This window comes from Centruroides sculpturatus, unplaced genomic scaffold, assembly GCF_000671375.1.
Source record: "Centruroides sculpturatus isolate CEXI.00-Female unplaced genomic scaffold, Cexi_2.0 scaffold99, whole genome shotgun sequence".
Taxonomy (NCBI): domain Eukaryota; kingdom Metazoa; phylum Arthropoda; class Arachnida; order Scorpiones; family Buthidae; genus Centruroides; species Centruroides sculpturatus.
The window spans coordinates 942,431-966,655 of NW_019384321.1; the positions used below are offsets into that span (position 1 = coordinate 942,431).

Consider the following 24,225-nt stretch of genomic DNA (forward strand, 5'->3'; position numbering starts at 1 on the left):
TCTATATATATAAAATTGCTTGTCCTGACTGACTGACTGAATGACTCACTGATTCATCATCGCCCAGAGCAAACCGCTGGACCTAGAGAGGTGAAATTTGGTACACAGTTAGGGTACGTCATGAAAACGCACACTAAGAATGGATTTTTCGAGATTTTTCGAAATGGTTATTGAAATATTGAATGTAAATGGGGTTTGCTTGCAAAACCTCCGCGGACAAAGTCGCGGGTAACAGCTAGTTAAACATAGATTATTAATTAAAAATAAAATTCAAAAATTTTCAATCCTATTGATGACGAAGATGTTATTCTGCAATATAAAATATTTCATCTCATATATTTTCGTATCCAAAAGCAGATGTACTATTGTTAAAACACAAAAGACAATAAGTTATAGCAATGCAATTGTTAACTATTTCACATATTCCCTATAATGTTTACTCTGTCTTTAATCCACACTCACATAAACACTGAACACTAATGGGGTAATGGGTACGAAGCTGTGTTTATTATTGGAAAACGGTATCTTAAACATGCTAACGACTTTGATCTCAGAGCTCCAAGAAAGATTTCAAGATACCATATTCATTAATGATGTTGCACCATTTTACGTCCCTCGCTCTGTTCAACGTGTGTTAAGGCAGAATTTCACGAATAAACGGTCGATTAGCCGCTACTTTCCAACAGCTTGACCTTGTTTACTTGATTTTACTTCATATAATTTCTGGCTATGTGATTTTTTGAAAGACCAGGCCTATCGTATTTGTGTCAGATCTAAAGGACAGTCAATCGGCATGTTCTCGTGATTAAAGCAGATTCATTACATTCAGCAGTGGAAAATATGCTTTTGAGAATGGAACACTTATTGAACATTTTTAATTAACCGAGATTTGTATAGCCACAGGCCACCTATCGGTGACTTCTTGTATGAAAATTTTTATTTAATAAATGGCCTGCGCATCATCTGAAGTATCTGTTGTCCAAATGTTTCATTTCTAGAATTATAGCATTCTTCAGGGCTCTATGAGTTGGGAAAGTTTAATTTCGACAACCCTGTATATTTGCATCCGAAATATGAACGAAGAACGAGAAATCACAAAAATCTACGAAATGTTTTTTCATCGTTGGGTCTTTCCACTCCGTGAACACTATAACAGGATCTTATTCAAATCCTTTGTGAATTCGATCATGCTAACAATAGGGCGGCTGAGCAGCAAGGGCGGATTTACGGGAAAAAATTCCCATAAATCCGCCCGTGCAAAGTGCAGTTTCATCGCCTTCTGGGGATTTTTCCCGTGTAAAGCCGAGTATTTCAAATCAAAAAATATTTTGTAAGATATATTATTTCCTTTCTGCATATCTCTGAAGATTTCTAGATCTGTTACAGCTGTGTGGTGAGGAACTTTTGTTCTTTTTACTGAATAATCATTTTGAAGTGAATTTTTCTAGCTGAAAATTTTTTATACATTTTATAAAATCGCATTTATCCATTGAGTATATAATAAACTATTCATATTCATGTGAGACCTGAAAGGCCCCTGGGTCTAAAACAGTAATTTTATTAATAACGTTAAATATTATCATAAAATATTATTTCGTTTTTGTGAGAAAAATAATGTTTTTAACGTGGGAAAAGGCAGATAACAGATGTTACTTTCTTTGAGGGAAGTTCGTACATCCTCTGTTTTTCCCTTATCCGCTAAAAATCTTGCTCAGATGGGAACTATCTACCCCTCTTTGATCCCCTTTCATCCGTTCACATGAAAGAGTTTCTAGCAGATGATTGGTCATAAATCAGAAGATATAGGGAAAATTTGTCAGAATTCGGGGAGGTCAGCAACAGATCTGAAAGTGTCCAAACTCCACACATTTTCCTCCTGATGACCAACGCCCTTAGACGAGTCACATAGAAGAATTCCAGAGTTCGCACTTAGAAGTTATACTTTGATTTTGTGCACATGTAGATCTCCCATGAAAGAAGTAAATGAACTTTATCTCCAAAGTGTCCCTTGCCTACAGAGAAGAAGACGACCGACAACTAGAACAGGTTGTATGTTTCTAACGATTTTGTGAGCTCTCTCTCTCGATCGCGCATCAGGTATAATATAAGTCCATATATCTCTCTATTTGTATCCTAATTGTAGTAGTTATATCTCTCGTTCATTGATGTTTTGTATTAGTTTTTATTTTTATTTTGTTTTATTAAATTTATTGTTGTTTGTTTATCAAACGAAATGACTTGTAATTTGTGTCTGAATCAGATCTCACACGCGTGTTTGTCCGCGGAACATAATTGACAAACTGGTGTCGGGACCTGACAATCTGGATAGAGACTACACAGTCTTTAATCCTCATAAAGCTGAATATTACAGCCCTCCTATAAGAACTTTTAAGATCGGATCTCTCGATCCGAAACTAAGGAGACAGATTTCGGATAATCTGTGCCGATTAAGTGGTACGAACAACCCTTAGCGGATTAGAGTACCCCCGGCTACTCTCACATTCATTAATCATCTTAGCTGAACAGAGATTGACGTAAAATATTTATTTACGTAAACACATTTTCGTGTTCCATCTGTCCAAAGTGACTGTTGGAATTAACATTACTCGACTACTAATCAACAACATTAGTAAGAAGTAAATGAATAATTGTCCCTTTTTTTACCTATTCATTTTTCTGGTAAACATTTCAAATTCGTCGTCATTACGAACATGATCATTCCAACGGATTAATCCATTTATACTGTTTCGGTTTTAGAAGAAATCAGTTTTCGAACTACTTTTAGGAATGAATTAAGTTCTATTCTATCCTATTCCTCAATGTTTTATATGTCAGCCTTTCCGGCTATATTTATCCGATGGAGCCGATATATCCGATGATCCGACCGAAGCTTAAATGCTTGGCTTTACGTAAAAGCGGGGAATAATAACTTCCGGGGAATCTTTTAAGGGTAACTGGCCTCTATTCAGGTGTTACAGACCTGGAGAAAACCCAGAAAATTCCACGTGGCCAGCCCGTCCTAGCGAGGCGCGAAATCACGACCGAACTCTCAGTGTTCAGGGAATGGAACCGCTTGGTCACTGGAGGGCCAACGAATTAAGTTCGATACCAGAGGTTTGACTGTATACTGTATTAGACTAATCAGAAATGACGTCAATTTGACATCATTTATAATTAGTCTAATCTATATATATAATCGAGATGGGTTGATAATAATAATAATAATAATAAGAGCAGAGCCCAAACGGTTAGGAGTTGAAAGTTGAAATTTGGTACACAGTTAGGGTACATCACGAGAACATACACTAAGAAGGGATTTTCCGAAATTCTCTCCACGAGGGAGAGGGAGAGAGTTAAGGCTTACCCTGAAGAACTCTGCTTCTACTGTACTATTTTAGATGCGGTTTTGATTGCGTTTTAATAGGGTGCGTACACTAAGAACGAATTTTTCGTAATTCTCCTCGCGGGGGAGAGGTTGTTAACAATTCCCCTTGCGAGAGGAAGTGTTAACAATGAAAATGTTAAGAACGAAAGTGTTAACAATGGAAGTGTTAACAATAGAAGTGTTAAGAATGAAAATGTTAACAATGGAAGTGTTAAGAGAAAGCGGAGTGCAAGATTAACAGGCACAGATGCGATTTTGCGTTTTTCGGGAAATCGAACATATTTTTAGACCCATCTAAAAGTTCTCTAATTAGTCTGGAAACAGGGGAACTAATTCTTGCATTCTGTGAAAACGGGTAAGATTGGCTATTATGTAATAACCTTAATTAATCTTCGCTATCGTTACTTTTTGCCCGAGCAATGCCGGGTTTATTTGCTAGTACAGTCATACCTCGGATATCGAACTGGCTGTTATTAATAAGAATCGGCCGGATGGCGGTCAAGTTGGCAGCAAACAGCTGAGATCGAATCCGGACGGGTTGAAAAATTCCCAGGAATTTTCGGGGGTGTCTGTCCAGATGTGTCCACCCCTATCCCTCACCACCCGCCCTCCATTGGTTGGCCTGTCCGAATTCATAATGGGCTTGCTTAAAGAGGCCATCTTGATGTCCACAGGCGGAAGAAGTAAAAATAAAAAATAAGGAAACAAATTTAAATCCATATTATAGAACGGTGAAGATCCTTTTACGTATCTGTATATTGTTTGACATGAATAAACAAATTAGAAAATCAACAATAAATTTTGTTTGTTATTAATCTTTTATTGTAAATCATTGATTTGCAGTTTAATTCTTACTTCAAACCTTCGAGTTTCGTTTGCGAAATAGATTGCAATTTTAACAAATGAAAATTTAGTTTTTAATAATTAGAAGAATTATTTTTAATTTCGCCGTCAATCGCCCGGCCCTAGTGTAAATACTACGGAACACTTGATGATTTCGAGCGTCGTCTTTGCTCAAAGCACGATGATGTTCTCTGTATTGTTCTATTTTAACGATATGTACAGTACTTTCGAAGTGTTACCGATTGATTATTCATAATTTCAATTTTATTTCAGATAGGGAACCAATTGCGAGTATATTAACGATATATTATGAAGCATTGATACCACCATTTTAGTTTTATTCATTTGTAAGGCCTAAATAATTTCAGTTGACTATTGAATATTGATACGTTTAATGGCAATTCGTGTAACCTTTAAGTTGATACGAATGAGAGCTTTTCATTTGCATGTACTTTTCTCAATTCCATTGAAGTAAATTGAAATTTTATAATCTTTTAGTTCAAGTTCATATATCATCATCCAATATACATCGTCTGTCATTCATTTAATATAGAACTTATGTTAACATGAACTTCATGTAAATCATGTTTAGAGTTTCTAATCAAATTTATTGTTCTGTAATGAAACTATAATGTTCTCTGCTATTGAAAAAGTCGTTTATCGACTACACATGCGTATTCTATATATATTTATACAGAATTTTTAACAAAATTTTTAATGTATTGGCAATTGTTTATTTCGGAAACGTCGCATTTACGATAAAAACCGGAATTGCGATTGTGTCTAGTCATTACGGGGTTTCTGGACAAACAAAAAACGTACGGAAAAGGGTGAGACCTTGACGATGGTTCCGCGGCTTCCAATGAAAATCATTTCCTGTAACACCTGTTTTTTGAAATAATTTTTCACTGTTTAAGAATATTAATTCATTAATTGTCAAGGTTTCTTTACAGTTTCACAATTCAATTGTGAAAATTAGAAATAAAATTAACAAAATTTTATTTTTAACTTCCACGATTTATGTGAAAAAGTATTCTAAACGATAATTTTTTTTAATTTTTTAGGTTTTCTCACAATAGTAACACTTAAAGAGGGGCCAATTACCCTCTCAGGAAGCATCCCCCATCGGCATATAACCCGCGTGTCGCGATGTCGTACAAGAATAAACAAAATATAATTAAATGAAACCAAGTATTTTATTACACGCTTTAATATACATGTATTACATAACGAAGAATATTTAATATTAGATTACATTTTTTGTAGTAATAACATATTTGATACATTCTCTAATATTTTTATTAAATTAAATATATTAAGTGATATATTTTCATATTTTATATAAATATGAACAGTTTAAAATTTTATTTATACTGATTACGTATAGAAAATACGTTCTCCATTGATAAGAGGCAATTATTTGCCATTTAACAACAAATAAAATAATTTTATTTAAATATAAAAAAATATTTCTGTTAAAATATATATTTAAACTGGAATGATTTAAGATTCTTTGATACAGGATACAGCATTTCAATCTTAACCTATGTTCTTAACCTAGGTTTCACTGGTTCTTCAAGACGTTCGATAAATTTGGACAGAATTAATTGTTTTTTTTACATAGTAAAAACGTAATTATAGTTCCTTACGAAGTTTTATAATTTACTATTAGCTACCTCCCTTATAACTCCCTTTTTAACATACAAAACTGTATTGTTCGATTTCATTGTTCTGCATGAAATCTTAACGGGAAAGAAAATATGATATTCTTTTATATATTTTTGTGTGCTGAACATGAATCTGACTGAAGTCCACAATCTTCTGTTGCCAGCAGTGTTTTTTTTAATACCAATTTTTTGCAGAACAGTGTCTTTATATTACTGTAGTTTAAATAAAATATAAAACCGAAAAAGTACATAAAATGCTAACATAAGAGGAATATACTAAAAATTCAGGAGTTTTTTTATGCGAATAGGACAGTCGAGCAAGAACTAGTAACTATTTGGTAAAAAAGTGACCCGATCGCTCAGCAAATGTACCAAGTCGGAAGTATATTGCTTTTCCTGCTTGGTGGATAAACTAAAATCATCTTACCTCCTATTAATATCAAGTTCGGTTTAATAAAAAAAAACTGTGTAAAAGCATTTTCATCAATACATTCAAAAATTGATAAGCAATTCTATATTAACTATTCTAAAAAAACAATCAAGCAATGAACTAATAAACTTGAATATATTGAATAAAACAGAAAGAGAATTATCTACGAATATAGCAATAAAAATAAATTTGAATAGATATTTTAAAATTTTTTCTTTCGTGGAACACTCGAGGTTGGTTTGCGGAACACTGGTTAAGAAACACTGACTTAAAGTCTTTTGTGCTTTTCTAAATTTATTATTATTTAGAAGACAGAAAATAATCTCTTATAAAATTTCAATCTATTTATCTGTTATTTATCTTCACAGATTTGTACATTTTTGCGTAAAAAACATAATTCTATGATCACATCTCCCCAGAAAGAAGTCAATATTTTCTTTTATCTATTTCGTCTCTATTAATTTCAATTCTCCCGAAGACTTCATCGTTACTAGACCTATAAAATACAGAACAATACAGAATGCAAATAAATAAAGCAAAATTAGTCAAACCTGCAGAGTGCATATTAACTCGCCTTTCAAGTTATTTCATTCAATTAAACTTTTTGAACAATCCACGCATTTGACAGTCTCGTATTGCTGATTGATTGTTTTTTGTTTTTTCTGTTTTTTAAAGAAATTATAAATGCAACAAAAGCATCGTATACATTGAAAAACGATAATCCTAGCCACATTCCTAAATAACCTCCCAAGTAACTACTTATTTCAATTGCCTGCAATAAAAGTGTCGTTATAAAAATAATTCTTTCAATTAAAAATAATAATTCGAAATGAATGTATGAGAATAATTTTCATTTACCTCAAATTTCGGCGAGTATTTATAGACCAGAACTTCTGGCTTGCGAATGTAAAGCTGAATTAGAGAGAAACGCTTCCTGAAATGATAAAGAAAGCTTATTTATTTGATTAAAAGATTTAATGATTGATCAGAATTCTCAAAATAATTTCGAATTATAATCAATCATCACGAAATTTTCATTTCTTGTGAAAATTCAAATAACCAGATCTTCTAACCGAATATTTACCTAATCTGAGAAAGATTGTAATTGGGATACTTTAAATCTTTAATTAACTTTTCTACCTGGAAACAAAAATTGAATTACACTGCTTTAACCGAAAATAAAAGAGAAATATGGTTATAATAAAAAATGGTTTTTACCTCTTCAATAGATGCAGTACTGACCTCACGTTCTTCTACTTCATATTCAAATTCCAAAGAACTGAAAATTGATATTTTAAAGCTTAATATTTCTTCATACAAATGGAAATATCTTACTATTGAAAAACAATGAATTTTAATTACTCAATTAGAAATGTAATTGGTGCGCGAAACGTTATTATGAACGAAATTATATTCATGAGTGTCTACAGAAAATTCTCTAGGGGAAGATTGGATAGTAACAATTACATCAATAAATTTTTATTTAGTTATTTATTTTGGGAGTTTTTACAAATAGATTCTAGAATAAAGAATTGCATTAATAAAAAATAGACTAAGCGTCTCATGGTCGAGAAAATAAGGTTATCTTAATCACTTCTACGAGTGTACTCTAATTTGTGATGTTTTATTCGACTGCAAATATTGCACAGTAGAAACATTGTAGTTGTTATACAGTTTTTTGGAAATATTTCGAGTCAATTCATATTTAAATGAACTCTTTCCTTAAACTCATTCTATCGTATGACATCAAGAATGTGATTTTAGTCATTATTGATTTTGACAGTAAAACGCAATAAGGCGGCCAGGTGATATTCTAAAACTTTTTCCGCCCTGTGAGCACTAAGAGAGCCTCTTTTAGCAAGCCCATTATGAGTTTGGCCTGGCCCACAATAGGGCAGACAAGTGATAGGGGACGAGATCCATCATAGAAAAATCCTTGTTGTTTAAGACCCGTCCGGATTCGATTTCGATTCTCCCATAGCGTTAGGCTACCACACCTAACTGCTCGGTAGTGATATATGAAGGCTCAATGAAATACAGTTACTTCGTAATTTACACGAGCGTTACCTTTAAGAATGACGTAAGCAATTTTAAGTTTGTCTTTAAAAACCCGTAATAACATTTATATCAAATAACTCATTCCGTACGTAATACTTACTTGGAGTATGTGTAAATCGTATAATTAGAGGTTTGCTTTATTTGGTTACGACAACGCGACACGTGGACGATCTGCCGAGAGGAAATATCTTCCCGGAAATTTTTGAGAAAGTAGCAGCTATTTAGGTGTTACTAACATAAAAAATACCCGGAAGACTCCATTTGGCCAGCTCGTTGGTAAGGAGCAAATCCACAACCAGTGTACTGTACAGTGGTTTTATTTACTTGGCCTAGTTCATAATTATAGTTCATAATTAGAGTGTATAACTACGATATAACCAGAGGGTATACGATGTTTCTAGGATAAACGCCTCGAGTAAATGGCGTATACTTATTATACTCGCTGTACACTTGACAATACTAATGTAGAGAATAATCTTGAATATGATAAGAAATGCCTAAAATGAAAGTATATTTTACTTTGTTATACCTCTCATTTTCTAAATACTAACAAGTATAAAAATATTCATTGTTCTGAAGTACAACACTTAAGAAATTAGAAAACTGGTACTTGATTGCTTGCTGTTCTCTCAATTACTTGTATATTCTATGGAACTTAGTATACAGTTGCTGTAACTTTATGATAAGTTCCAATAAATACAAAAAATTAGTATTGTAAAAATACTAATATCAACTTTCTTGCGTTTAATTCATAATAAGTTTTACAAATTTTACATCTATGACAGAATAATGTTTTCATAAAAATTATTATTACAACGTAAAAAATAACGTTTCAGTCAATAATAATAATAAAATTTATTGAACAAACAGTAGAAAACATATAGGAAATTACAACAAATCTCAACAAAATTTGTTTGTTTAGTGCAAGCAACAATTGAAATTAACTGTCTTCATCAATTTTAAAACCACTGAACTCTGGTATTGATTTCCGTGGCGAAAGAGCCTCATGTATGGAGTTTACGAATTTTCGAATGTTTCTAATATCCAAATTTAAGCCAGTTTCTGCTAGAAAGTCTTCCCGAGAGGCATTCCCCTTGTCAGATCGCTTACGGCTTTGTTGCCTTATGTTAAAAAAAACCAAACTATTGCCTGGTCGCCCCTATTACTGAGCTGATTGAACCCATAATGATTATGATTAAAAAGGTTCTCTCGGTAGCTATGGGACGTAAAAATATTTTAATGAATGTAAAAAGTTCAATACAAATTATTTTAAATAATTCCAAATTTGTGCATGAATTAGATTTTGATTGGTAACATAATTAATTATAATTTTCAAAGATTTCAATGAAAAATTGAAGAAAAAATTGCTCCGATCCTTCGTTATTTAACAAATAATTAATAACATTTTAATTGGAAAATTCTTTCAAAACAACCGAAATTTAGATGAAAATCATATATTAAAAATTTTAGGATTTATTTTTAAGAATTATTTTAATTAATGTTGTAAAATAATTTATATATAAATAATAACTTACTAACAAGGTCTGCTGCAAAATGAGTAACAATCTAAACTGTCAATAAACTCTAAAAGAAACTATACATTAAAATAACCATTTTAATTTTACCAAAATTAAATTTTATTTTACTTACCTTCATCATTCACGCATAAATTATACTCATGGGGATAGAAATTGTCTCTCAAAATACACTTAATCTGTTCTTTTTGTTCCTTGACATCGCATTTTGCTAAACAGCTCTAATTTTATAAAAACAAACGTTTCTCTCGTGAATTATATTTCATTTAATATGAAATTAGTAGTAATAGCTAAATCATATTCTTGAATTAAAAGTAGTGTAATAATACTATACATTTCATTAAGTATTGTAATACGTAACAGTACTTTTAATTAAGCATAACAAGTATTATTCAATTAACCTTTCCCACTTAATTTTATAAAGGTAATATTTGATAATTAGATAATAGAGGAACTGATTAATTAAATATTTTAAAATAATTAAATAGGTATAACATATAAGGAATTTGTAATGAGGAAGAACACGTGAAGAGTGAATCAGTATACAAATTGAATCAATTGTTGAGAGAATTTAATGTCGTTAATTATTTATTACCCAATTAATTTTGAAATAATATTGTTCGTATTTTAATTAAAATTGTTTTGGTCATGTCAGCCTGGCCGAACTTACGATGAAAATAGAAAAAAAAACCCTCTTAATACACATAAAGAAGAGAATTGAAACTAAATAACGAAAATAAGAAAATCTAATTATTCGGCTTTTTTTTTAGAAGTGTTGAACACTAGATCGTGTTTTTAAACAATCACATGGCTTATTCTCCACCTTTTATTAGTTGATACGTATCATTTTACACGTTTCGGGCTTTTTTGCCCCTCATCAGTCAACTAAATATAAGAAATAGTGTATACAGAATTAAAATATCATTTTTACAAGTAATTTTGTATAAACATTTTAAAATACATACATACGACTTTCACGTACCATTTTCCCGCGGTATGGCACTTGTACAGGTTAAGCTTGTGAATTACGAACTGGAAGAATGAGGTAGAAACGTAGTGAAATCTTTGTATATCTATTTAAAATGATAACGACATTAAAATTACGTAAACCGTTTTTTTGTATTAGTATAATAAAAGTCTTACTATTATTTATCTTCTTTCTCTTGCCAGAGACGATAAATATACGCTTTTCATTCAAATACTTAAACGTCTTAATTTTATATATTTATACTTTATTGCAGATCTTAATATTTTAAGATTAAAGTAGCTCCTATCCCTGGGATAGGAGCTACTTGGGATAACTGTAGCTATAGCTACTTTGGTAGGGAGAATGTTTTTCGCGGTCGTTTTTATTTTTGTTTTTAATATTAAGATCTGCAATAAAGTATAAATATATAAAATTAAGACGTTTAAGTATTTGAATGAAAAGCGTATATTTATCGTCTCTGGCAAGAGAAAGAAGATAAATAATAGTAAGACTTTTATTATACTAATACAAAAAAACGGTTTACGTAATTTTAATGTCGTTATCATTTTAAATAGATATACAAAGATTTCACTACGTTTCTACCTCATTCTTCCAGTTCGTAATTCACAAGCTTAACCTGTACAAGTGCCATACCGCGGGAAAATGGTACGTGAAAGTCGTATGTATGTATTTTAAAATGTTTATACAAAATTACTTGTAAAAATGATATTTTAATTCTGTATACACTATTTCTTATATTTAGTTGACTGATGAGGGGCAAAAAAGCCCGAAACGTGTAAAATGATACCGTATCAGCTAATAAAAGGTGGGGAATAAGCCATGTGATTGTTTAAAAACACGATCTAGTGTTCAACACTTCTAAAGAAAATATTACAACACGGTTTCACAACAAACGAAAAATATCCGGCTTTTCTTTAAAGCGAAAACAAAATGCATACTTATTTCAAGTTACTTCCTGATCATATAAATTTATAGCCTGTGATGTATATATAGAGAGAATATGTAGCCTATATGTATAATATAATGTATATGTACCGACAGTACATTATATATTGTAATACAGTATATTAATCATTCCGCATAGCAGCGGTTCCCAAACATTTTTGACTTGCGTATTCCTTAGTATCCCATTTTCCTCTTTTGTTTTTTCGTAGTGTTGAAACAGTGGTGCATTGGTCAATTACACCAAATACTATATATAATATTTGATTATGACATCGCCAATGGCCTCAACGCAAAAGTTTTATAATATATCCGCAATTATTCTTTTTCACGCGTACAGTACCTCTAAACTACCACGAACACATCCCTAGGTGTATGTGTACCCTCGATTGGGAGTCTTTGCGGTATAGCATTCCCTTTATGAAAACAGTATCTAATGTGTTAGTGTAAATTAATTTAATAAAAATTTATATACAGTAGAACCTCGATTATCCGCCCTAATTGGGGACTGGGGTTGGTCGGATAATCGAAAAGTCGGATAACCGTAAAGTATGAAAAAATCCATTATTAGTGTAGTATATTATTATATCCCATGTAATTAGTATATTAGTATATTAGTATATCGCTATTAACCTACTTTGCGTTGAATTTTCATCGATGTTAAGCCTAACAAAAATTTTTTAAAATAATAATCGTCGCTATTGTATCGTTAAAAATTAGAAAATTAAGCTTCGTTTAAATACTGGCTCCCTTTCATGGTCGAATGAGTGTTGCCAGCTAAAACACGTAAAAATAATATTAAAGTAGCCAAGACATAGCCAAATATTGAGCGCCACATCACTAGCGGACATTTGAAATTTGCCGACTAGGACGGTCGGTTAACCGAGGGGTCGGTTGATCGGGGGTCGGATAATCGAGGTTCTACTGTATATTAAAATAATATAAAGTCATTTTTATAATTACGTTTATTATATGTATATAAATACATTACCGCCATACTTAGAGGTCCTTGATAGTTGTTCTTTTTCCATTGACTTACGTAATCGAAACAATTTGTTGAATAAGGAGACTCCAATAAGTGCTTTTTCACCTGTTAAAATAGTTTACGATATGAAAAGTAACATTTTTTGTTTTACTTGTTTCATTTAGCTATGAACAAAATACATTTACCAAAAATGAGCTACTTAATTATACAGAATGTCTGGAAGGCGCATCACTACAGTTGTTATCTATAGGCCTATAACACGGGAAAGTATTGTAATCGTGTCAAATTTGACCCTTCCTGTTTTCAGACGCCTTGAATCCAAAAAAGTAAAATGATTTTGTGTGCGTGTTTGTTTGTTTCGTTTAATATCTTTATATGAAGTAAGGCACTAACAAACAATTTCGAACATTTTGACCGCTTATTGACCGCTCATTTTGCTGCTCCTCTCACTTTGCTTCTTAAAACAGTTGACTTGTAGCCGCACTCATCGAGCCGGCTCTGTTTTGGACAAGTCTAACGTAAGGAATGTCCTAACATATAATGTCTCAGTATCTCCTTTGCAGGAACAAAAAACAGTGAATGGATGAGGCGACTTCCAAACAGTTTGTACACTCAATTATATAATGTACTGTACAATAATTGCAACATCATTCCTAAATGTTTCTGCTTATTCTCATACTCACGGGTTTAATCAGAACCGTATAAATATACCCGGGATCCAAATTTTTTCCGTAAATACTAGGATCTTCAATACTGAACGGTGAGTGTATCGCGAAATTTCCTTCTACATGTAAGTGTGGAAAAAAGTATTCGTGCGGCAAAAAATCTATGAAGAATTCAGCAGAATACATCGGAGCTGAAAACCATTTACAAAGATTAAAACGATATTAGACTGAACTTAAATAATCTAATTCAAAATGCTAAGAATATTTATTAGTGTCAAATATTAAAATACACTCACCCACTCTGGTTGATATAAGAGGATCGTCCCAAGAGGCGCGAGTAAATCTAATGTTAAAAACATAACAGGTGCCTTCCGAACTAGGTAGCTTATCGTTCATTAAAAAATAATCGGCCCTGGAAAGTATTATAATAATTTTTATTTAAACTTAAATCATGCAATTTTTTTCACATAATTCATTGTTTATACACTAAATGTATTATACCGTTCTATAAAGCGAAACAAAGGTATAAAAAATCACCTTTATAATAGAAATAAAGAAAACTTTAGCAACTACATTTACAAAAGATATAAAAAGAGTAATAAAAACAATTTAAAAAGTACGTGTTAAATGGATAGCCCATTTCCACTTCGAATTGTAAATTTAAGAAACTTTGTAAATGTGATGTGTCCCTTGTAAATCTTACCAGTCTCATTAAATGGCCCATTGTTTAGATCAGTGTGACACACCTGTTTTAGAGTTTAGGAGACAAATAGGGGAAATCCTTCTACTTTGGGACACTTTTCTTTAAACCTTCATAATTTAAGTTCAAATTGATCTTTAGCTATGACTATCGAATATTTCTATTATATAACATCACTATATATGGTGCAACACGTGACCCTATGCTATTTTATTTATGAGAAAATGTCAAATAATTACTTACAGATATTTGTCCCGAGATACAATCATGGATTGTACCTTGGGACACGAACCAATCCTAATGTTTTTGTAAATCTTAACTTCCGCCAGATGAAAAAAAAAAAATAGTTTATCCAAATCTTTTCCTTTATAACAATATTAGCTCTATCAGTTAACAAAAATGTTTCATATGCTGGAAATGCAGGTAAGTACAGTATATGTCGATACTCTCGACGCAAACCAATTTGACCCACTAGAGGGACCTACCCCAAGGACTATATACTACAAGGATGGCCAGATCCCTATTCTACAATGTTAGCCAGGAATGGCAAGTTAGTGACGTCAGCACGAGTCCTGACCTCTCTATTTACATAGAACAGGGTGTGTACGTGTTTAGTTTTCGCTTTTAATATTCGTCCAATTTTGTGATTAACGAAGTGATTTATTTTAATATTTCTGTAATTGTTTTATTTGACTAAGATTTTATAAGGTAAGATGATTTAAATATAAGTCATTAAATATTTAAAGCTATATTTTTATGTTAGGTGAAGAACAAAATGCTGAGTACTAGGTGTGCTGTGTATGGTTGCAATAATAACCTTCTTTTCTCAAATTGGAAGCAACCTGTTTACATCGGGTTTGATCAAAAAATGACAAGAGAAATACTTTTAAAATTAATAGCAGAACTTTATTTACTATCGTATAATGTAGTATCTTGCGTCAGTGACTGTAATTGCAGTAACATAAGTTTATGAAAGAATTGAATGTGAATATCAATGAAACGTTTATTATGAATCAATTATTATTATCAATGAAACGTATATTAGAGATATAAATATGTGGTTCGACATTTTTAATAGCTATGCACCAAAAGGTTCTGTTCCAAGCAAAAATGGATATGGTATAGACTTGGAATTACAAAAAGAACATTTAAATAAAATGATAAAAATAATCTTAACAATGAGAGCAAGTGGAAAAAATGCCCTCCAAATTTTCCAGAAAGGAATGATAATCTCAATGAAATCGCTAATTGGTCTTTTTCAAGATATGAAATCGACTTTTGATATAAAATACATCTGTACTCACAAGTTAAATTAAGATTGTCTGGAAAACTTTTTTTTCAAATTAGAAGCCGGGGTCCTAATGAACATTCAAGCCCATTAAATGCTATTTATAGGATTAGATTGATTATTTTAGGTAAGAATCCTGGTATTTTAGAGTCAAAAGTAAATACTATAGATCAAAGACAAGAAGAATATAATATACCCAAAGTTTTAGAGAAAGCACATGTAGAAGTATCAAGTGAAAATACAGACCAATATACTGAATGTAAAACTACTTTTTCTTCAAATAAATCTTCAGGAAACTCTACATGCAATCCAGACTTTAATACAATCTCTGAAGAAACTTCTCACGATGCTCTCGAGTATATAGCAGGATATCTTGCCTATAAATATAAAGAAAAATACCCAAACTTGGGTAATTCCACTAGCAAAATTAAAAATCATCACAACTATAGCATTCCGTCATGGGTGCAGCGTTTATCTTATGGAGGGCTTATTAAACCTACTGATGAATGGCTAGCAAAAATTACAGAGTGGAATAAATATTTCGAAATATATCACGGTGAATTGTATAAAAAGGCTCCGGAGTTGTACAGAATTTGTCAGTGGAAATATCAAAACAAGAAACAGTTTTACCTTTTACCTTAATAAAAGATTTTTGTAAATTAAGAACTATAATAAGAATTAATTATAGAAATCTTAAACAAGAAAACTATAAAATATTGAAAAGAATGCCTTCTGAAAATGGTGATTGTCAAAAAAAATTAAAAAGTTAAGTAAGATAATCACATAATAAAAAATATAGCTCATTAATTTGTTAAATAAATGTTAGACAAAAGACTTGTAAATTTATTGACGTACAGTACACTTATTAAATCCGAAAATTCTACAGTAGTTTACATTTAGTAGTAATTTAATAATTAATTAAGAAATGATTTAATATTTTATCGTATTTTGTTATTTGAAAGATCTGTCATGTTGAAGTAGAGGGTTTGCTGTGACGTCACATAGAGCCAAGGTCACGCTAACAAATATACGGGATCTGGCTATCCTTGGTAGTTTAAAGTCCTTGGACCTACCCAATAACCAAACAAAAGGTTTTATGACCCTTTGTCTTAACTCGTTCCTTTGTTCGGACTACTGTCTGTCGACACGTGCGGACGTTCGTCCTACTGCTATGTATAGACTTTTGTACATTAATTCATAGATTAAAGGAAGAAACCTTAACCAGTTTAATGTGTTTCATCTGAGTGTCTCTCCGCTGATTCTGAATTAACGACAGTATAAAGCTTGAATGTTCTGTAGAAGGCATTTAAATGATTGAGAACCAAAGATAATCTCATTTTTGTATTAAGGAAAACAATAGTCATTGCAAATATAGGTCACAAACATTACTAATTACTAAATTTTTTTGGAATTAATACCGCATTTCTGACAGTAATTTTCAAAAAGGTGCAATCTTCGTGTACCCAGAATCGACAGGTAACGCATTGAATCCAGTCTTCTGTGCTCTAAGTAGTAAAATAATTTTCACCGCACCCCACACAATTATTTTCGTCTTGAACTTCACATGAAACGTCACTCTCTAAGATCGCAGTTTCATCCTCAGTGCTACTAACTTCAACTTTTTTCGTCTTAAATACTCGCTTTTTAACAGATTTAGCATTTTTATTCACTTGATTGAAAACCAAAAATAATCTCATTTTTGAGAAAATGAGATTATCTTTGGTGGAAATGGTTGAGAAAAGCAATGCCTTGAAATATGGTTTAGTGCCATCGTTTGCTAATGAAACTATTCCTATGTGCTTATTATTTGAAAAAAACTTTCAGTAATGATGCTATAAAATAATATTAATAAAATAGTTGAGAAAAGCAATGCCTTGTACCTTGAGACAGTCCCAAGGTACAAAAAATTCACTGTCCCAAGGTACAATTTTCTCTTGTTTATAACAAAGTATGGTTATAATTTTTGAATTACAGAAATCCAATGTTATTTATTAAAATAAGTGGTTACGAATGTACTTATCAACTAACTGTATTTTAATTAAATTACCTCGAAATATTTCGATTAAAACCAAGATCCAAATGAATTGCAAAAAATCAAACACTTATAAAAATCACACGACCTGTCACAGCGGTGAAACGAGTCAAAATGGCCGACTTTACGTCATGCATTCTGAATGTTGTAATGAAATAGCTACTAGATATCGCTACTTACTACTTCTCAATGTATTATTTTTCAAATGACGAGCTTGTCTCGAAGTACAGTACAAGGTGTCCCAACGTACAAGGATCTCCTCTAACTAGTGCGTGGTGGTATTAATCATTAAATAAAATAAGGGCATGCTTAGGGCATCGAAGAAAAGAATAACACAGTAATTTTTGATTGGCTGATTTTTTACAATGGACCACATGGTGCCAAACTGCAAATGGTACAGCTGAGTCAAGATCCAGAAAAAGAGGTTCCTATGAAAAATGGAAAAATTGAAGTACTTGCTGGCGTCATTCTTTTCTAAAAATAAAATTTTATACAGTCGATCCCCCTATAAGATCATTGATTTTTCCGTTTTATCTGAATTACATGTTGTACGAGTCACTTAGATTTTACAAATACGTGTGCCGGGCTGTGAACGGCTCACATATTTGTAAAATCTAAGTGACTCGTACAACATGTAATTCAGATAAAACGGAAAAATCAATGATCTTATAGGGGGATCGACTGTATTTTATTATTGTTTCTATTTTGAATTACATATGCAGTATATGGAGACAACAAATTTTAAGGGATTAGAGCCTCTTAAATGTTTTAATTTGGACATGATCTGGTGTTCTAGTAAATACTATTATTATTGTGTGACTTTGCTTCATATGTCAAGTTTTTGGAACCAAGTGTGTATTGTACAAAAATTTAAAAACTATAAAATTAACAAAACCTGTAAAAACAGCAAACTTAATTAAAAATTCGTAAAAAAATTTACTAAACATAGTTACTTACGTACAGGATTTGGTCGATAAATCACCAAGGACTAACGTACAATTAGGAATCAGTTCGTTTTCCTGTACAGCTGCTTTTTTGTATTCCGAAAGATATGCTGCAAACAACGGCTTTTCTGGAATCTTAATAAAATTATCGACATTTTTAATTTTATTTAATTTAAAACGAATTATGGATGCTGTATAAGAAAGATGTGTACAAAATCACTTTAATCCTTAATGGTTGATTTTTCCACAGCAAGTCTAGTTGGATGACTCAAGACTATATGATATACCAATGTTAACACAAATTATATATATATATATGCATTTCATACAGAACACATAGAAATATTAAAACAACCTAAGAATAAATTAACTAACATCTCAGAGGGCATTACGATCGACCCTCAACGATAGTAATTAATAGAGGGCATTCTACCATACACAATATAATAGATGTACAAGGTGTGTTGAAGTATACTGTAATATTTCATGTTGTTTTTATACTGTTCTGACTATCAATGAATGATATGTTTGTAAGTCTATATAAATATAGTAGTAAAAAATATAAATAGGGCCTATATAACATAATATAAATATTGTAAGTACAATTGTACCTTTTTTACTACTATATTATTTTTAAAATTGTATTGTAACGTTGCATAGTTATACAGTACTTAAACTGGGCCAAAAAACTGGCGAGTCGTCACCATTATCTTTACAGCAAGTTAAAAAAACAGTAGATACATAAAACTGGATCCAAAAATTGGTATAATAAAGTCTTTAGTTATCCAAATGAAGTTGCTGTGGGAAAATAAACTATTAAGGATTAAAGTGGATTAAAGGACACGATTTAATTTAAAGTTTGCGATTACATGTTAACAGATAAAATGCCTAATGTTAGAGTTAATTTCTGGAAAACTGGGATAATGATTATTTTTACAGTATTATTGGCTTTGAAAATTTAGGAAGTTGAATAAATATTTAGGAAGTTACGGTGTTGTGAGTCTTTCAACAACAAAAACGTATTTAGGCATAAGGCGTTAGCCCATACAAAAGCTCATATAAAAATAATTTGAAAAATAGAGTAAAATGATTTGATTGTATTGGATTGATGGAATAAGTTAATTAACGCAACAGACTGGTGATCTCCAAAGGAAAATGCTTCAAGGAGAACTTTCTATGAGAACTATCCCCTATTCAGGTATTAAATACGTGAAAAAACCGGGAAAATTCAAGTCGCCAGACAGATAGGCGAGGAAAAGTTTTACCATAAATTATAATAATGTGACAAGGAAGCTCTAAAATTCGATTCATCGAATTTCAGAGCTTCCTTGTCACATTATTATGCTGAAGGTGAGGAAACACTTCACTTTCCTTACGAAAAAAGTTTCGTTCTCTCTGGCAAGCATTTGTTTAATAATCTTAATTAAGGAAGCATTGAGAAGATTATGATTTCATATCAACGATGAGGTGAAGGAAAAAATGCATTTGTAGATTCAATAACAATCGAAACTTTTTTTGCCACCAGAATACAGATGCTTGTGAAAAAATGTGGAAACTGCATTGCATGGATGGTGACTGAGTGTAAAAATAACATCCTATGTGTTCTTATTATGATTTAGTGTACGACTCAATAAAATGCAATTTTCCGTTACTTATTGCATCACCCTCGTGTATACGCAGAATCATCGAGAAAATACTGTTGGAGAGTTTTCTCTGGAAGGAGAGAGAACTTCCTAGTCTGAACCTTTGGAATAGCTAGACTGTAGCTATTCCAAAGGTTATTATTGTTTTTATTAAATAAAAATTACAATAGTAATTTCATTATTATTTTTGTTAAGAAAAAATTAAATTTTGAAAACTACTTTTTCTTGAAAAGAAATATTATAAGCATTTCATTTCTTCAAACAAATAAAAGGTTAAAGAAGGCGACCAACATACAAAAACGATCCGCTCTATCCATACAAGTTTTCCACGACTTTCCTCTAGTTAGGAAAATTCTACAGCTACTTCTGATTTGTCCACTTTACATTTGTTTGTTTAGAACTGTAAAGATATCAAGACATTCAGATATGGAAGATTCGTAATGTAACTCTTCACATTCAGAACAAAGCAAATGAAATGTCATTTAAGAGGCTCCTTCACACAATTGGAACACAAATAGACAAATTACAAGCAACAACACAATCAAAGATTAAATCTGTGCATCGTTCAACATCTCAATACAAGTCTCAGAGTTTATATAAGAGAGTTTGAATAAAAAAATTGTAACTATTTGATACACACAGAATAGAACGTCATCGTTATAAATTTCACCTACTACACGTTCTTTTTAATTAATCGCGTTATATTTATGAAAGACACTGTTCAGATTGGGTTAATTTATCGCCAAGTTCAGAACTTGTCCTAGTAATAGTGGTATCGACCGCTTGTGTGTTTGTAGACTGATTGACTCTCTAATATTTTAAAATAAAGCAATGTAACGTTTCTCGTAAAATGTATTTTATGTTTATTGTTTTGTATTGGAAAAATGTTTAAGATAAAATGTATGACAGCCGAATACCCGAGTCTATTAAGCTCATTAAGGTTTCTGACATTAAGACATCTATTTATTTATTCAAAATATTCATTTTACTTGTTTTACATGTTCTTCGTATAACATAATCGAAATGGATAGATAATAATAATGATAACAATAAACGCAGAACCTAAACGTTTAAAGTATAAAATTTTTTTTCTATACTTTGAAATTTGGTACATAGGGTAAGCCATGAAAATGCATACTAAAAAGTGATTTTTAAAAATTTCTCTCCGCAGGAGGGAGGGAGAGAGTTAAGGATTACCTTGAAGAACTCGGCTTCTACTGTACTATATATGCGGGTTTTTTTTGCGGGAAATCTAATACAGTTTTAGACCCATCTTAAAATTCTCTAATAACAGGAGGACCTAATTCTTGCACTCGGTGAAAACGGTAAATCGGCAATATAGCCATAAAGTTTATCACACCGAGTGACCAATCAAACACATTTTAAAAATTCTTTATTCTTCTACTGTAGATAGGTCACATAATTCTGTTAGATAGGTCACACCAAGTGACCAATCTAACACATTTTAAAAATTCTTTAAATTGTGTACAGTAGAGGAATAAATAATTTTAAAAATGTGTTAGATTGGTCACTCGATGTGATAAACCCTTACGTAAGATAANCGGAAGGAAAATCGAGCAAATTTTGCGTTGCCATAACTTAACAAAACGAACTTAAATCATCAAAAATACAACTTTTGCGTTATGCACATACAAATTTTTACCATAATTTATTATTTTATAATTTTTTTTTTAAACCATCAAGTCTGGCAAGTGGTTGCGTGGATAAAATTGAATACGTAGTGACTGCGGGTTCGCCCCTGACCCTGGCTGTGTGTAGTTTTATAGGTTTTTCTTTGCTAGTCAAGCACTCTAAACAGGGCTATTCTACTACAACATCCTTCCAAAGCACCTCCTCCTTGACAGATCGCCTACGAATTGCATTGTGTTTCCCGGTGTGGAACGATTGAACGACAGTGAAATGAGCGATAGTCAAGGGAGCAAGCCAACAGTTATCACCCATTGGGCGACAGAAACTCAAAATTTTTGTACAGTCAATACGTATATGATTTGGCCGCTGTTTTTATAAATATTTTCAAAACATATATAAATAGAAACACTTCATATATTGAAAATTCATGAGTAATAACATATAACTCGAAGTTTGTTATTTCCACATAATTGAAAAGAAAAGCTCAAAAAAATTCAGCATCGAGTTGCTTAGCTTTCCCGGCTGCATTTAGTGGCACCATATTTTAAACTATTATAAAATGACAAAAAGCTAAGAAAATTTTTAATTAAATTTCCTAATCTTCACTATAGGGAACGATTTTATAAAAAATTATAAATGCTAATAACGAGTAAATTTGTCATTAAGTCCCACCCTACTAGATATACACCCGATCTCCTTTATCTCCTATCCCTTCGATCTTTAACCACCTAAATTTAATAGCATTAATCCCTCTAATAAACAATCCTTCCTGCAAAATTTCAGAAATTTCCAACAAAAATCACAGAAGTTATTAAGCTTCAAACAAGGTAAACAAAATCGTTGTCCTCGCACACAGACATTTAAACAGCCATACAAAAACAAAACCAGAATTTTTTGCATTTCTCGACGTTTCAAGGTGCCCAGAGTCCAAAAAATGTAAAAGTCTTACATGTCATAATTGACGAATCGCTATATTTTTCCTCTGTTACATAACAGCCGGGAAATTAATAAGAAGTTTTTTTAAACTTCACTGCGTAAGCTTTGGCAATTTGTGCCTTTTGTGCATATTATACACGAGGTAGACAACTTCAGAAAACTTAATGTGCATATTTGACTTATTACTTTGTAGTCCAAATATCACACACAGTTGTGCTCTACGGCACTAGGCATGTACAATAAAATATATTGATTGATTGATCGATCGTCATCCAGATATAGGCCCACCTTGCCCAGTTGACTGTGGCCGGTCTTATTCTATCACTTCAGTAAGTAGAACTACTAAAAAATTAAACTAAACTTACCATCAAGTTTTCTAAAGATGAAAAATTTTCCAAATTTTCGCAGAAATCTTGGAAAGTCTTGCAAAAGTTGGTAATATTCTCCACTGGTTTACATTTTTGGGGATTTTCTTTACAATATCGAGTTCGGTGGACACTACATTAAACGTAAAAATATTAAAATACAGTTGTCCCTTGATAATCCGACAGGTATGGGACCAAAGGTGTGTCAGATTACCAAAAGTGTCCGGATTACCGAAAATAATTACATATTTCGCATTGTTTTGCTAGCAGTAACTTACAATATTCTCTACTCCAACTGTTCGAACAGAACTGCTCACATAAAACACACGAAATGTGTGTCATNTCTCTTACAAATCATATGAAGTCATTATCCCAAATTATATCTAATATTAAATAATCATTAACAGCAATTATTAAAATATTGCAAAATAAGAAATTTCAACTTTAAATAGTCAATTACCATATATTATTTATTGTTTCTTACCTTAGTTACTAAGTTAAATTATGATAAATTAATCGATTTTTTAAATTTTAGGGCTTACCACGACAGTTAATATGATATTATAAATAAAAGTAATGTATTTTACATCTAAATTTTAGAATTAGAATAGAATAAAAACTTAAAATTATCTAATCTTAAGTATATACTAGAACATTCAAAATGCATTTCTCACTTTTTTCGAGCCCCTCTTTAGTTGGTGTTTGATAAAAATAATAAAACAAAACATAAATAAAAATTTCGCTAAGAAATGTTAAAATAACGAGGAAGACATCAAAATTAATGGATTGGTTAATTAATACTCACTTCGAGACTTCTGGGGGATTGATGAAAACTTTATACCAAAGCATTTAATCAGTTATTATACATATTTAGAATCAGTAACTGTAGCAACAATCGTCATTGTAATGTATATTAATTAAATATTTATATTGCGGTTTTACGTGATCAATAATAATCATAAATAATAAACAATTATCAACGTGTCTACTATAAAATTTAATTGCTACTAATGTTACTTGGATTTAGACAACACATTAGAAGAATTAAATTTTATAGCAGATACATTAATAATTGTTTATTATTTATAATTATTACTGATGACGTAAAAACGAAATATAAATAGATAATAATGGTCGTTTTTAATTGTAAACGTGTATAAAAACTGATT

The 24,225-nt window shown here is 31.5% G+C and overlaps 1 protein-coding gene across 1 annotated transcript; it reads right to left on the reverse strand.

Moving 5' to 3' along the window:
* Positions 1-6,610: 6,610 nt before the first annotated feature.
* Positions 6,611-23,424, reverse strand: LOC111625567. The gene is made up of 12 exons (XM_023368738.1): positions 23,408-23,424; positions 23,057-23,189; positions 18,476-18,597; positions 13,795-13,910; positions 13,517-13,689; positions 12,840-12,938; positions 10,034-10,139; positions 9,919-9,967; positions 7,544-7,604; positions 7,410-7,465; positions 7,184-7,259; positions 6,611-7,097 (listed from the first exon to the last, which is right to left on the reverse strand). Exons 1-12 carry the CDS (start codon positions 23,422-23,424, stop codon positions 6,921-6,923), a joined length of 1,185 nt encoding a protein of 394 aa, XP_023224506.1. The 3' UTR covers positions 6,611-6,920.
* Positions 23,425-24,225: the final 801 nt, after the last annotated feature.

Excerpts from the sequence above, each read along its gene's own strand:
- LOC111625567 (XM_023368738.1), bottom strand. Across the intron at positions 7,466-7,543 it reads GTACTGCATCTATTGAAGAG|GTAGAAAAGTTAATTAAAGA; the intron begins GTAAAAACCATT and ends TTTTGTTTCCAG. Across the intron at positions 7,260-7,409 it reads TACAATCTTTCTCAGATTAG|GAAGCGTTTCTCTCTAATTC; the intron begins GTAAATATTCGG and ends TTATCATTTCAG.